The sequence below is a fragment of the Elgaria multicarinata genome, chromosome 3 (genome assembly GCF_023053635.1).
Source record: "Elgaria multicarinata webbii isolate HBS135686 ecotype San Diego chromosome 3, rElgMul1.1.pri, whole genome shotgun sequence".
In the NCBI taxonomy this organism is placed as follows: domain Eukaryota; kingdom Metazoa; phylum Chordata; class Lepidosauria; order Squamata; family Anguidae; genus Elgaria; species Elgaria multicarinata.
The window spans coordinates 79,100,539-79,113,431 of NC_086173.1; the positions used below are offsets into that span (position 1 = coordinate 79,100,539).

Genomic DNA, 12,893 nt, shown 5'->3' on the forward strand with positions numbered 1-12,893 from the left:
GGTTCTGTTTGCACTGCTGGCATGCAATGTAGAACATTTGAAGTGCATGTCAGAGAAAAATAGATTTGCGGCTTTGACTGGCTCGTATATCTCTTAGAGACAGAGTTAGACTGAAAATACAACTCAGAGATGGCTGTAGCTGAGTCCTGAGAGGCTGGCGTGCCACACAGAGCCTTTTAAGAGTGTTTCAGAGTCCAGTGTTCGTGCAGGCAGAGGCAGCCGATGGCAGAGTTTTTTAAAAACAAGAGTCACTGGATGCGACCAAGCTATAAGTCACTGAATGCGACCAAGCTGTGCCCTACCCCTGGCCACAGGGTACAAGTGCACAGCCTGGCTGGACATTTGGGAGACTTTGGCAGAAAGAGGAGGGGGGATTGTTTGAAGCTGGAAACATTGGCTGGCAGGCAAAAGGCAGAAGGCAACCCAGATGCACCTGTAGCTTGGCCCCAAGAGGCTGGCTTGCCACCCAGAGTGTTTAAAGAGTGCATCAGTGTCTAGCAGTTGTGCAAGAGCAGAGGAGGTAGAGGCGGCTGGCAGCGGAGGTTTTTAAAGTAAGAGTCATCAGACATGGCCAAGCAATAAGCTGCAATAAGCAATACCCCTGGCCACAAGTGTGCAGCCCGTCTGGACCGTTGGGAGACTTTGGCAGAGAGAGGGGTGGAGGAGATTGTTTGAGGCTGGAGGCTTTGGTTTGGCTGCAATGACTTAGAGACAGAGGCTGCACAGACAACCCAGACACACCTGTTGTAACTTAACTCCTTGGTGCTGGCACGCAACACAGGGCATTTGAAAGAGCATCTAAGAGTCGCATGATTGTGCAGGAAGTAGACAGGAGTTCAAAGTCTGGAAGTGCAAAGTGGTGCCAAGGCACAAACCTTGAGAAGCTGATGTATAAGTGAGAAGTATGAATAGGTGAAGTAGAGTCCACCACCCACAACACCCACCCTAATGTTAGAGAAGAGAAACTTGTGACAATCATACACAAGTTAAAAAAATGAAATTTAAAAATGAAAAAGCCAGCCAGCCAACTGGCCGACAGCAAACCCCGTTAACAGCAGCAGCAGCTTGCAGCAGAGTGAGGATACCGTCAGAAAAGATATTTGAGAGAAGGGGAGACTGTATCACACAGAGTAAAGCAAAAGCTTCAAAATATAGCAAAACCTACAAAAGTAGGAATGACTGAAGTTAATTTCAGATACACTGAATGTCTCACTTGTTCTTTATTTCAGTGATTTTAACTTTAAGTGGTTATGTAGAACAGATTTGTCTTAATTGTGTGCTGTAAAATCAGATATGTGACCAAGGCTATGTTCGGGTGGGCACCCCCCCTTGGTGCTGGTCATGCCCCTTTGGTGCTGGACATGCCCCCTTGGGGGCTGACCATGTTGTCCTCCCTTTTGGTTTCCAAAATATGGTCACCCTACATGCAATCTAGTGTTGTTTCATTTAACTGGCAACTACTCCAAAGACCAAAACTGCTCTGGCTCTGTAGTCTAACTAGTAATTCCATGCATTACTGATGGGATTGAATATCATAAGTGCATAATGGACAAGTGTGGACTCCCAGTAGATACAAAGTTGTAAATACAAGTACAGAGGACTAGAAATCCATTCCCTATTCCAGTTACACACACACACACACCCCACGTCATTCTTTCCCGTCACTCCCAGCTTTTTCCTCCCACCCTATACATGTTCACAGAAGATAAAATGAAATTAAGAGTGTAGTTTAGACATGGAGCACAAATCTTTGTTTTTATTTGACATATATAGTCAACCTCCACGGAAACAAAACTACCTAGATATGGTCTGTCACATGATATCTATGGAGAGTTTAAATAGCTAGGGCTGCAAGTTTAGTTATCATTCAACTAAGTCCAGTCTTTCTCATCAATGAAAGTTTATGCCACAATAATAATTCTGTTAAGGACACCACAAGACTATTTGTACACTTTCTAAAATATTCACACTTTAGACATGAAAGAATGAATAGCATATTACCACTCAATCAAATTCTGTATAGATAAACACAAAGTTTCCTTGTGTTATTTATTCTAAATGCCCATAAAAGCTGATTTTATTAACTGCTAGAAGTCCATCATCTGAGATTTACTTTTACCAAGCTAGAGTTGCACAGCATATCACCCACAGGAAAAGCACGGCCACCTCTTCCTCAACTTGCAATGCACCAGAGGGAAGTCTCAGTAAGTTAAGTGGGAGAGAGACTGACAGCCAGGAAGCATTGCAGTGCACTATAGAGGATGCAGCCAGCCCACAAAATTCCCTGCCTAGGGATGGCATGAGGTTTAAAGGCAAATACAGTAGCCAGATATAAAAGACAGCAGAAGAATCTCCCAAGTCATAACACATGAGGTGATGGCAGCAGAGATAAATCGCTTATAAATACTGCTGTTCAGCAAAAAAAAAACCAAACAAACCCAGACAACATCACACCTTTGGAGTAGTTCATCTGAAGCCCCCATTACTCAGGCAAAGTACGACATGTACATTCTTAGATGGGCAAGACCTTTTCTACTGAAAGTTCCATAGCTCAATGTGATAGAGCCTTTGCTCTCTATGCAGAAGGTCCCAGGTTCAATCTCTGGCATCTCCAGGTAGGGCTAGGAAAGAATTCTGCCTGAAATCCTGGGCAGCCACTGTCAGTCAGGGTTGACCGTGCTGGGCTAGATGGACCAATGGTCTGACCTTAGTATAAGGCAGCTTCCTATATTCCTGATACCCATCAGTGTCATTCAGATTGGGCTATATCCTATTTTCATGGCCACCTGTGCATACACATTCCCACCACTAGTAGGACTGGATTTGCCCCACATCTCAAACTGGAGGTTGGAGCCAACAAGAAGCACAGAGAACTCTACTCGAATCCCTTTCCCCAGCACGAGTAGGTCCTGTTGGTTGCTAGGCACAATTCCACCCTATTCAGGTATAGCAATGGTGAAGGGGCAATTCATGTAGAAAAGGGGCTGTGCCTTTAGCCCCTTCCCCTGCCATCACACAGCATGTGCTGACCTCCCCTTGTTCTAGTGTTAACTTCTTTCTGCACTAGAGAGCTTTTTCTACTTATGGAAGCTCCCATGCAATTAAGAACCCTAAAGATTCTATACGAATGGACTTGCATAAGAACATGCCTGCTTTGTGGGTGGAGGGGACTAGAAAAAGACACAAGGCTCATTGATACTAACAGGCCACATTCTGTCAGCGGTTGTCGTGGCAAAGCAGCAGTTGGAGCAGGCCTGCATAACTTGTGTCCTACCAAGCTGAAGCTAATCCTTATGCTGAAGCCAGCTCTTATACTGTGGCCTCCCTGCTGCTTGATAGCCTCCCATTCAATCCCAGGCAGGCAGCAAAAATCAAGTCATTTTTGAGCCCCCGTGTACTACTGCAGATGGCGGTGCTAGGCTGCATTTATCCTGGTGGATCACAAGTTATACAGGTCCAGGATGGAAGGAAACACTCGCGTCCTCTGCTGCCACAATTTATGGCACCATGCACTATCGTAGTTGAAACAAAATGAAATGTGTATGGAAGGATCAAAATTGACATCATTCAAAACACTACAGAAAAATCCTACCACTTGATTGTGGAAGCTCACATATGCAATGCAACCCCCACCCCCACCCACCCAGTCCCCATTAAGAAGAGAATGGTTCACTCTCATTTTCCCTAACAGTCACCCATATATTCAACAATCAATCGTAGTTTGGGGTCTTGCTAGGTCTGGTCAGCAAAAGATGAAAATTCCACGTTTCAACTAGAGAGGGAAGAAATTTGCTATGATCGGAGTGTGAAAGAAATCCTTTTATCTAGAAGGAGACTGCATTCATAGCAGAGGCAGAAGAAATGACTCTTTTAAATGCAGCAGAACAAGAACAATTAGGAGAGGGGCAGGTGCTCAGCTGTTGTAAGAGGAGTAATGTCAGCCCCACACTCCATCCTAACACATTGATGATCTGGCAACTTGGAGGTGCTGACAAAGTTTGGGACTTTTTCATTTTAACTGAGTAGGAGATTGTGGGATGATGGAGCAGGGAAGAAAAGGCTGGCCTGCAGCAACTTCAATGTCATGGGCATGCAGGGTTGTATGAAATCCACAGGCTTTCACAATTCAAACTACTACCATGACAATCCACCACAAACTCCCATCAGGAATCACTCAAGCAGGCAAAGAGGAATAGTATCCTGACCAGTCAAACTCTACCTTTAATATAAAAGGCCAGAATACGGTTTACAGATGTTGCTAGAAAACTGAAAGTGTTTATATCCAGAACAACAGAATATATAAACATTCGTAACAGAATACACTAACATAATGAACAGTGACAAAATACTGCAATAAAACAACTTAAAATACTTCTTTCACAGCTATGTATGGAGAAGGTGAAGGCCACTTACTGAAAACAAACTATCATATACAATATAATTCAGTTACCTTTATATATTGTATGAAGGATTCGTATGGCGAAGCACACTACACAAAACGACGGAGCTGGTGTTGTGAAAGATGGCTCCTCCTCCTAGGACCAGCTATGTCCCCTGCCATTCACTATCCTTCTGTTATCTCTGACCCAAGAGTGGAGATAACAGAAGAGATTCCTCTGGCCATTGCAACTGAAAGAGAGAGTGGCCCACAGGGGAATCCCTGCTATTATCTCCATTCCCTGCTTTTATCTTCTTCCAGCCTAACCACCTGGAAGAACCCAAGGAGGTTCTGCAAGCTTGATGTAGAACCTAATGGGCTGGATTAGGCCCATAAGTAAGAAGCTCTGCACCCCTGTACTAGAGGGTACATTATGCATTTGTTCCAACAGTTCTAGGTGTAGCCTGAAACCTGCATGACACCTAGCAGGGGTAGGTAACGTGTGGCCCTCTAGTTGTTTTGGCCTACAATTCCCTTCAGCCCCTAGCCAGCATAGCCAATGGTGGAGAATGATGGAAGTTGTAGGCCAAACCATCTAGAAGACCAAAAGTTGCCCACCCCCTGTATTAGGGTCTAATCTATTTACATCTGCAACTCTGCCTCCATTCCATCTTATTCCACTGAACATTCAAACTTCATGACTTAAACATCAAGTCAGCCTTTTTTCTCTCCAACCTCCAACCACCACCACCACCATTTTTGGTAACATCTTGCCTGATGAAGAGATCTGGAGATTTCAAAAGCTTTTCCATAATTTTGTGCATAATTTATTAGTCCTAATAAAGGTATTGCCTATCCGTGGATTTTGGCATTTTAACTTTTTGTTATCAATAACAGCTTTGGCCACTCCAGCTGTCTTAAAGGCCTTGACAAGGTGGAATGATTGCAAAAAAAACTGCAAATACACAAGAAATTATTTTCTGAGCCAACAGAACTGATTAATTTCTCAAATGATAAACAAAGATAAATCTTGGCCATGGTGCTTTTACTGGCATCCCAGTAAAAACCATTTGCCATCTCAAGTACAAGCTTCTTTGCAGGGCTGCAGAACAAATGATGCCATCTATGTATGTCAGACACTATCTGTTTCATGATCATGAGCTGCAAAGCCCTGCTCATGATGCCTTTCCAACGTGGCTCTTGGTACTGATCAAGCTGACCAACCCTTTTTTAGACTGTTCCCTGCTGTTCCTTGTCATATTCATTAAACATCTACACCCACTATTCACATTTCATCTTTGTGTCTCACTTGAAGCTTAGCATTTGCAAAATGTTCTGAATAATTTACACATGCCATTATGAGCAAAAGAAGAGAGGGACATGTGTTGACGAAGAACAGGCCACTCTGAGTATCAAGGAAGTGATAAATGGAGACCAGAAGAATGCAAAAATGTTGCCATATGACATGTCCTTCTAATCAAAAGGCTGCCCCTTACTCTGTAACATCATAGCTCAATAACTCATAAGAAATATCCCTCAATTAAGGCACAATAACTCATCCACGTGTTTTTTTAAAAAAGTTAAGTCGTTTCTCTGTCTTACATTATATGTACACATATGTCTTAGTTCATCTGGAGCTGCCCTGAATGTAGACATAACTCGGTGCGGGAGATACTTGTGAGGGAGCAGAAATTCTTATTCACCATGAGACACCAGGAGTGGGGCTCCTGTGGCCCTCTGTTTACTACATTTTTATACTGCCCATTAGTCAAAGCTCTCTCTAGATGTCATTGGGGTACGGCTCTGATCATCCCTGACCATTAGACATTCTGGCCTAATATCCAACAACATGTGGAAGGCTACCAATGCCTGATGTACAGGCACCAACTTATTAATATGATTTCTTTCATGCTTTTTGCTTTCATTTGGGCATGCTGCGTGAGCACATGGCTCTTCTCTTTTCCCTTTTATTTTAGTCTGAGGACCAACACAGGCACTGCCTACTCATTTTTTAATGTTGTTAGCACACACTGAAATCACTCACAGAAAGTTTTGTGGCTACCGTTACTGATCAATCTAACCTCAGCAAAATCTTTGTCTTACTCACAGTATGATAAGCAAACACTTGTAAGAGTCAAGAAGCTCAGACACAGCTTCTGAGCTTTAAAACTAGTAAGATCCCATTTGCTATTTCCTCCTCATCCTGCTAATGGTAAGAGAATTTTGCATCAATCACAAAAAACAAATTCATTCAAACTTGAATCCTTCCAGCCACTATCATAGCAAGCGTTGGTAGCTACACTATCCTCCTGGTGTTTGATTACAGTGATTGTTTCTACCTTGCGCAAAGTTACAATGGCAAATAGCACTAACGGCCAAAGACAACAAAGCTAGCACATCTTATGTACAATAGTCTCATCCAATTATTGCTCCATTCTGGTGAGAAGTAGAGTTGTGTATGAAGAAACGTCATCCTTGATTCAGCCTTTGCATTTTCAGTTCAGCCTAATTCGGAGGCGTATACAACTTAGGTGGGAAATTATGTCATGTTGAAAGCTATGAATCTTGAGAGCTGCCATGACAGTTAAATGTCTCACTCTCCCACACCAGAAGGCCCTACTCACATCAAAACCTAAATGGAGGAGCTTCTAGCCCTGGCAGTCAAAGACAAACAGTATTTAACAGACAGGTTGCTGGCACCAGATTTATTGGTGTCTGGTCTGAATTCTTGGGACTCTTTGAATCCCAGTTCTTACCCGACACACATTGTAGATGCCTAACCTTCCCTTGCCCAGTCTCCCAGTCTCTATGCATTTGCTGAATTTGGGCCATGGGAGGTCAGTTGGTATTCCTGCATGTTTTGCAATATAATAGTATTAATAAAAACAATTTTAAACCTTTTATTTAAAGAATGTATTTATGCAGACAGATCCTAGTAGGAGAGAGCTGCAATTTCTATCACCCAGCATGCTTTGAGGATTAGAACTACAGACTTCATCAACCAGGTTTTTTATCTTTGTTTTCAAATAATGCAGTTTTATGTTCCATTATCTTATCTCACCAGAAAGAATTCTGTAGCACTGCAGACAATTTATTCCACAATAAAATGCTAATTCTAGATGAGATAGCAACCCCGCAAATGTGGAAAAAAACACGCATAAGGACTGCTATTATAGCCAGTCACGAGCTGGCAAAATTGTGGATACTTAGTCTCTATTCAAAATATAAAAGGAGAAGTTCAAAGGAAAATTCTGAACAGTCGTGATCAAGACCTCCATGGGGAGATTTCAGATAAAGCAACACAAAGCTTGCACACTCCAAACGTGACCCTAAAATGGGAGGAAGGGTCATAAAGGAAGCTTCACAGCTACAGCTGGACACTTCTGAGCAATCACACAACTGCAATCCCAATATACACAGGCCATGAATAGCCAGGCCAGCTGCCTTCATTTTGGACGAGAAACCCAATGTATGTTAGTGGAGCCAAAAATAAGTTGAGGCATGCAAAGCTCCCAAGCTGCTGTGTCAAGTGGGAACGCAGCATCATCTTGATATCTGTCAACACAAGGTTTTGTCCCAAAGGAAGCCCTACAAAAAAGGGGGGAAGCATACGTGTGGCCAGCAAGACTAGAATGACTCAGAACTAACAGTTAAAATGAAATCAAAGGCACTTTGACACCATGCTTTCAATGAAGCATAGAAATGAAAGTATAGTAGAACCTCTGAGCTGCAAAGCATTCCCAGGAAGAAAGGGTATCTTATCAATAAGGAATCTCTCTTGTGCCCCACCCCCAGCTCCAGACACCCACTTGTACTTTGCCTCTATAGATTCCTACAATACAAGCGCATTCATTGCCATTTCTGCCAAGTTCTAGAATTTGCCTACTATATTTATATGTGCCTTTTGACCAAGGCACTTCAGTTTTAAATAATGGCTTGCAATTTTTTTTATTTATTTACAATATTTATATACCGCTCCCCATTCAAAATTTCGGAGCGGTGTACAAGATAAAAATAAAATAAAAACAGAATAAAACACTTCAAAATAGATTTTAAAAGAAGTAAAATCTACAGTGAACCGTGGCTGGACATTAAGGAAAGGCTTCCTGGAATAATGACATGTTCAGGAGGCGCCAAAAGGAATACAAAGTTGGAACCTGCCTGACCTCCAGAGGCAGGGAATTCCATAGGAGGGGGGCTACCATGCTGAAGGCTCTTCCCCTGGTGGACTCCAATCGGAGGATGGGTCTACATGGAACCACCAGGCGTATGCCCTTGGAGAAGGCACTCTCTCAGGTATCCTGGCCTCAAGTTGTTTAGGGCTTTGTACACTAGTACAAGAACCTTAAACCTCAGGTCATCTGAGGGCCTGCTCCTGGTGGTTCCACATAGATCCATCCTCTGATTGAAATCCACCAGGGGAAGAGCCTTCAGCATGGTGGTGCCCCTCCTGTGGAATTCCCTGCCTCTGGAGGTCAGGCAGGTTCCAATTTTGTATTCCTTTTGGCGCCTCCTGAAAACATCTTTATTCCAAGAAGCCTTTCTTTAACATGCAGCCTTGGATTTCTGTTTTTGCTTCTTTTTAAATTTTGTTTTAACTGTTTTATTCTGTTTTTATTTTCATTTTACCTTGTACACCGCTCCGAAATTTTTCAATGGGGAGCGGTATATAAATATTCTAAATAAATAAATAAATAAACCTGGCTCAGTAGCGAATAGGCAGCCGGTGCAGTTCCCTCAGCAGAGAAGTTACATGCTGGAAAGGACAACAGCCAAACTGCAGCATTCTGCACTAGCTCCAGCTTCTGGAGCAGCTTTAAAGGCAGCCCCACATAGATTGTAGTAATCCTTTCTTGAAGTTACCAATGCCTGTACCACCATGGCCAAGCTATCCCTGTCCAGGAGAGGCTGTAGTTGGCGAACCAGCTGAAGCTGGTAAAAGGCACTCTGAGCCACCATGGCCACTTGAGCCTCCAGCGATAGAAATGGATCTAAGAGTACCCCCAAACTACGAACCTGATCTTTCAGAGGGAGTGCAACCCCATCCAGAACAGGCAATGAGCCTATCTCCCAGACTCGGGAACTACTCACCCACAGGGCTTCTGTCTTGCCAGGTACAATGCAGAAAAGATAGGGAGGGTAGAGGAAAGTAAGCAAGTTTAGGTACCATAGCTACTGTATGAGATAGTTCTCAAAGTGAAGAGTCAAAATACCAGCTAGTCCCATCCAGATCAACGGCGAGGGCCCTCATCATCTATCTTTCCCTCTGATACAGCCAGGTGAAACGGCTACTCTGGAGACAGTTCTGGAAAGGCCTAAAAAGTTCATAGCATACCTGAACTGCCTTCTTCCGCCTGAAACTGAAGGCCAAAACAGACATTACTTTCAGTGTATTTCTAGTAATTCTATTTTCCTTTCATATTTAATCCAGATTAAAAGCCACACACCCACACACATTAGGGTCCCGATCTGGACTGGGAGCCCTGTGCCTACTCTAGATGAAAAAGGATGCTGCTGCTAGACACACATTTAAATTGTTTGTTTTGGCCGTGAACTGACAGCAGAACCAACAGTGTGTGAAGTTGTACAGTGTCATTTGATTAGTCAGCCATTAAAGCTACACTTCTATCACACCATATGATACCATAGCATGTCAGCACTATAATGGTCCCCACAAGATTACATTCAGTTTGCTATGATCTCTACTTTGGTAATAAAAATGTCAACATATTCCCTGTCTTCAGATTCAACACTAAGCAATAGTGTTTAGTGTTGCACAGTGCTCACTTCCCCTTTCCATTTCTGGGATGGATGTAAGAAGATTGGAAGCTTCTGCTTTTGTTTTAAATTAACCACAGTTTAGTGTGTCATCCAAACCCTAAATTCTGGTTAATCTTAAATATGGTTAGTGAAAACAAGACGTTATAAACTATGGTTTAAAGCTGGCCTGTTTTCACTAACCATAGTTAGTTTTTCAGACCCTAAAACAAAGAAAGGGTAAGAACAAATGCTATTCATTAAGTGCCAGAACTGAAGACCAACTGCTGGGACAGCTGCACTGTCCAGAAATGAGAAAAGGTAGAGTGTCAGGGGACTCCAATGAATGCAGCAATGTAAGAGGCAAACCAACACCAGGCAAAACAAGAAAGCCACAGATCTAACCTGTGATCCTGCCCCACATATCACAGTTTCATTCAGAAGCTTGAAGTACATGGTCATGTACACCTCTGTTCCTTTCCTACATTTATATCAGTGTCCAGAGATCAATGTCATTGTACAAAGACATCTCCAAAACAAGGGAACAAAACTGACATACAGTCCAATTCTATACATGTCTAGTCCGAAACAAACCACACTGAAGTCAATAAGACTTACTCCCAGGGGATATAAGGTTGCAGCCTATGCTAATTACTAGACAGCAAATACTATTGCCAGCCTCTTTTGAGAACCAAACTTCACACCTAAATTCACATTTCCAACTCTTAACTGGCTGGGATTTTCTTGGCTATAAAACAGTCAGATCCTGTACAAAGTTAAACACTCCTTGATTTCAATGGACTAAGGATCCATGAAAACGATACGGACCACAGATTTCACTTCAATCTGTGTTTAGCTGCTACATTTTTAAAATTATACTCTAGAGTAAGTGCAGCAGCCCAATCCAGGTCTTAAAAGTACCCTATCCACCATACTAGGGTTCATGCACATATTTTAGAGTAAAAATGAAAAAGACATGGCTGCTAAACACAGATTTAAACTGTTGTCTTGTTTTGGCCCTTAAATGCCTGCCTAATTCTGCACAGGACCAGTCTGTAAGGCTGTTTGGCCTTCTGAACAAGTATTGCAGGTAGACATGGTTTTCTATGTCTTGTTGTACTCAAATCTTTCCCAAGAACACCATGTATTATCCTCATTGATGACAGCTGAACACAGACAATACCATTGATGAGGCAGACAAGACCCTCAAGGCTTATTTAGTACAATTAACTCTTTCAAAGAGCTCATCATAGGAGTGCAATTATTTGCCTTCAGCTCCCAAACAGAAGGAAGCAAACCAAACACAGCCAACCATCACTCATACAAGTGCTAGTCAGTTTTAGAATGAACTGGTTTTAGCAGAAATGCACATGACTTGTGTCTCAACATCAAGAATTCAAACTCAGCCAGAATTTTGAAGAGAAGGGGCAACAGTTATAGTTAGTAAAGTTATTGCTAAGGTACCACAGCTGAGTATCATTTATATTAAAGAAAACATCACTGGGATACCCAAAATACGCACGTTTACTAGTGACACCAGATTATTACAACTCCTTAGACTTCCCAAGTAATAATCTACTATTCTATTGGTCCATTTCCTATTCTTGGTAATTAACTGGTAACATAAGCCTATAAGGAAAGAAATGATCTTAAGGCAGTGATTTCAGGGGAATTTCCAAGTGCAGAGAATGCAGGCTTTCCGGGTCACCCTTCAAAAACAATATCCTGTAACTGACAAATTTCAAAGGGAGAGACAGCTCTGCTAAGTGCTACAGATAAGGACAAATTCAACTATTTAAGCCAAACAGCTCCACCTACAAATCATCAGCTCTCCTTGAGGAGTTATCTATACACAGGCCTTTCACTTTCAGAAAGATCACTGGGCCACAGACAGGGTAGGGACAAACGATCAACAATGGCAAAGGTGTTTTCAAAAACATGCCCAAAGGAAAAAGCCTGTTTATCTAAGCCCGACTTATATTTTTATACAGTGTCACCATTATCTACCCTCGACACCTGTGCATCTTTGTTGCTAAGAGAAACACAGGCATGAAACTCCCTTGCTTAGTTTACAGAGTCTGCCATTCAGTGGCCAAATTTCCCCCTACCCACTATTATGTTTCCTATTGGTTTCCCACATGCTTGCATGTGTCTTTCTTTTAACTCTTGTTATGACCCGCACAGGTGAGGCTGCAAGAATTCTTCTAATACTACTGAGTCAGACCTGAGTCAAGGATTCCCTTCCAAGTCTAAGCCACCATAATAAACCACAACTCTTCATCATTCTGCCTCTCCACCACCACCACCAATTCAGGCACAGCCAGCTTGTCACTTACTCTTTAGGGCTGCAACCAGCGTCTTCCCATCTTTGATGAGCTCCTTGATGAACTTGTTGGTCTTGTCCAGCTCAGCTTCATGAGACTTGAGCCTCTCTCTGAACTGAGGGCTGTCCAAACAGCAATCGCTAAATTCCAAGGCAGGGAGACCCATGATTTCCCAGAGCCCCTCCAAAACGAGACCTTTTTTAAAAAAAAAAAATAGAAATAAGGGGGAAAATGGGGGGTGGGAGCCAACCCCAATCCGCTGGAAATGGAATGCCCACGAAGGGAACGTCCTTCTCGAAGCTCTTTAAAAGTCGAAAAAATGCATGGAGTTCATTCAACGAAATTAAAAATATGTGAGCAGCCTTGATTTGGCTCTCCTGAGTGCCAGGTTCTCAGGGCCCCTAGAGGCAAGGAAGTGAAACCATTAGGAATAT

The 12,893-nt window shown here is 42.7% G+C and overlaps 1 protein-coding gene across 4 annotated transcripts in view; it reads right to left on the reverse strand.

Annotated features, from left to right (window-relative positions):
- ARHGAP26 (Rho GTPase activating protein 26) overlaps nucleotides 1-12,665 on the reverse strand; it is a 299,816-nt gene extending 287,151 nt beyond the window's left edge. For all 4 annotated transcript variants that reach the window (XM_063120676.1, XM_063120675.1, XM_063120677.1 and 1 more), the window contains exon 1: nucleotides 12,472-12,665. In XM_063120676.1, the coding sequence (XP_062976746.1) occupies nucleotides 12,472-12,625 (154 nt within the window). In that variant the 5' untranslated portion in view covers nucleotides 12,626-12,665. The remainder of the gene's footprint in view (nucleotides 1-12,471) is intronic.
- Between the last annotated feature and the right edge of the window lie 228 nt (nucleotides 12,666-12,893).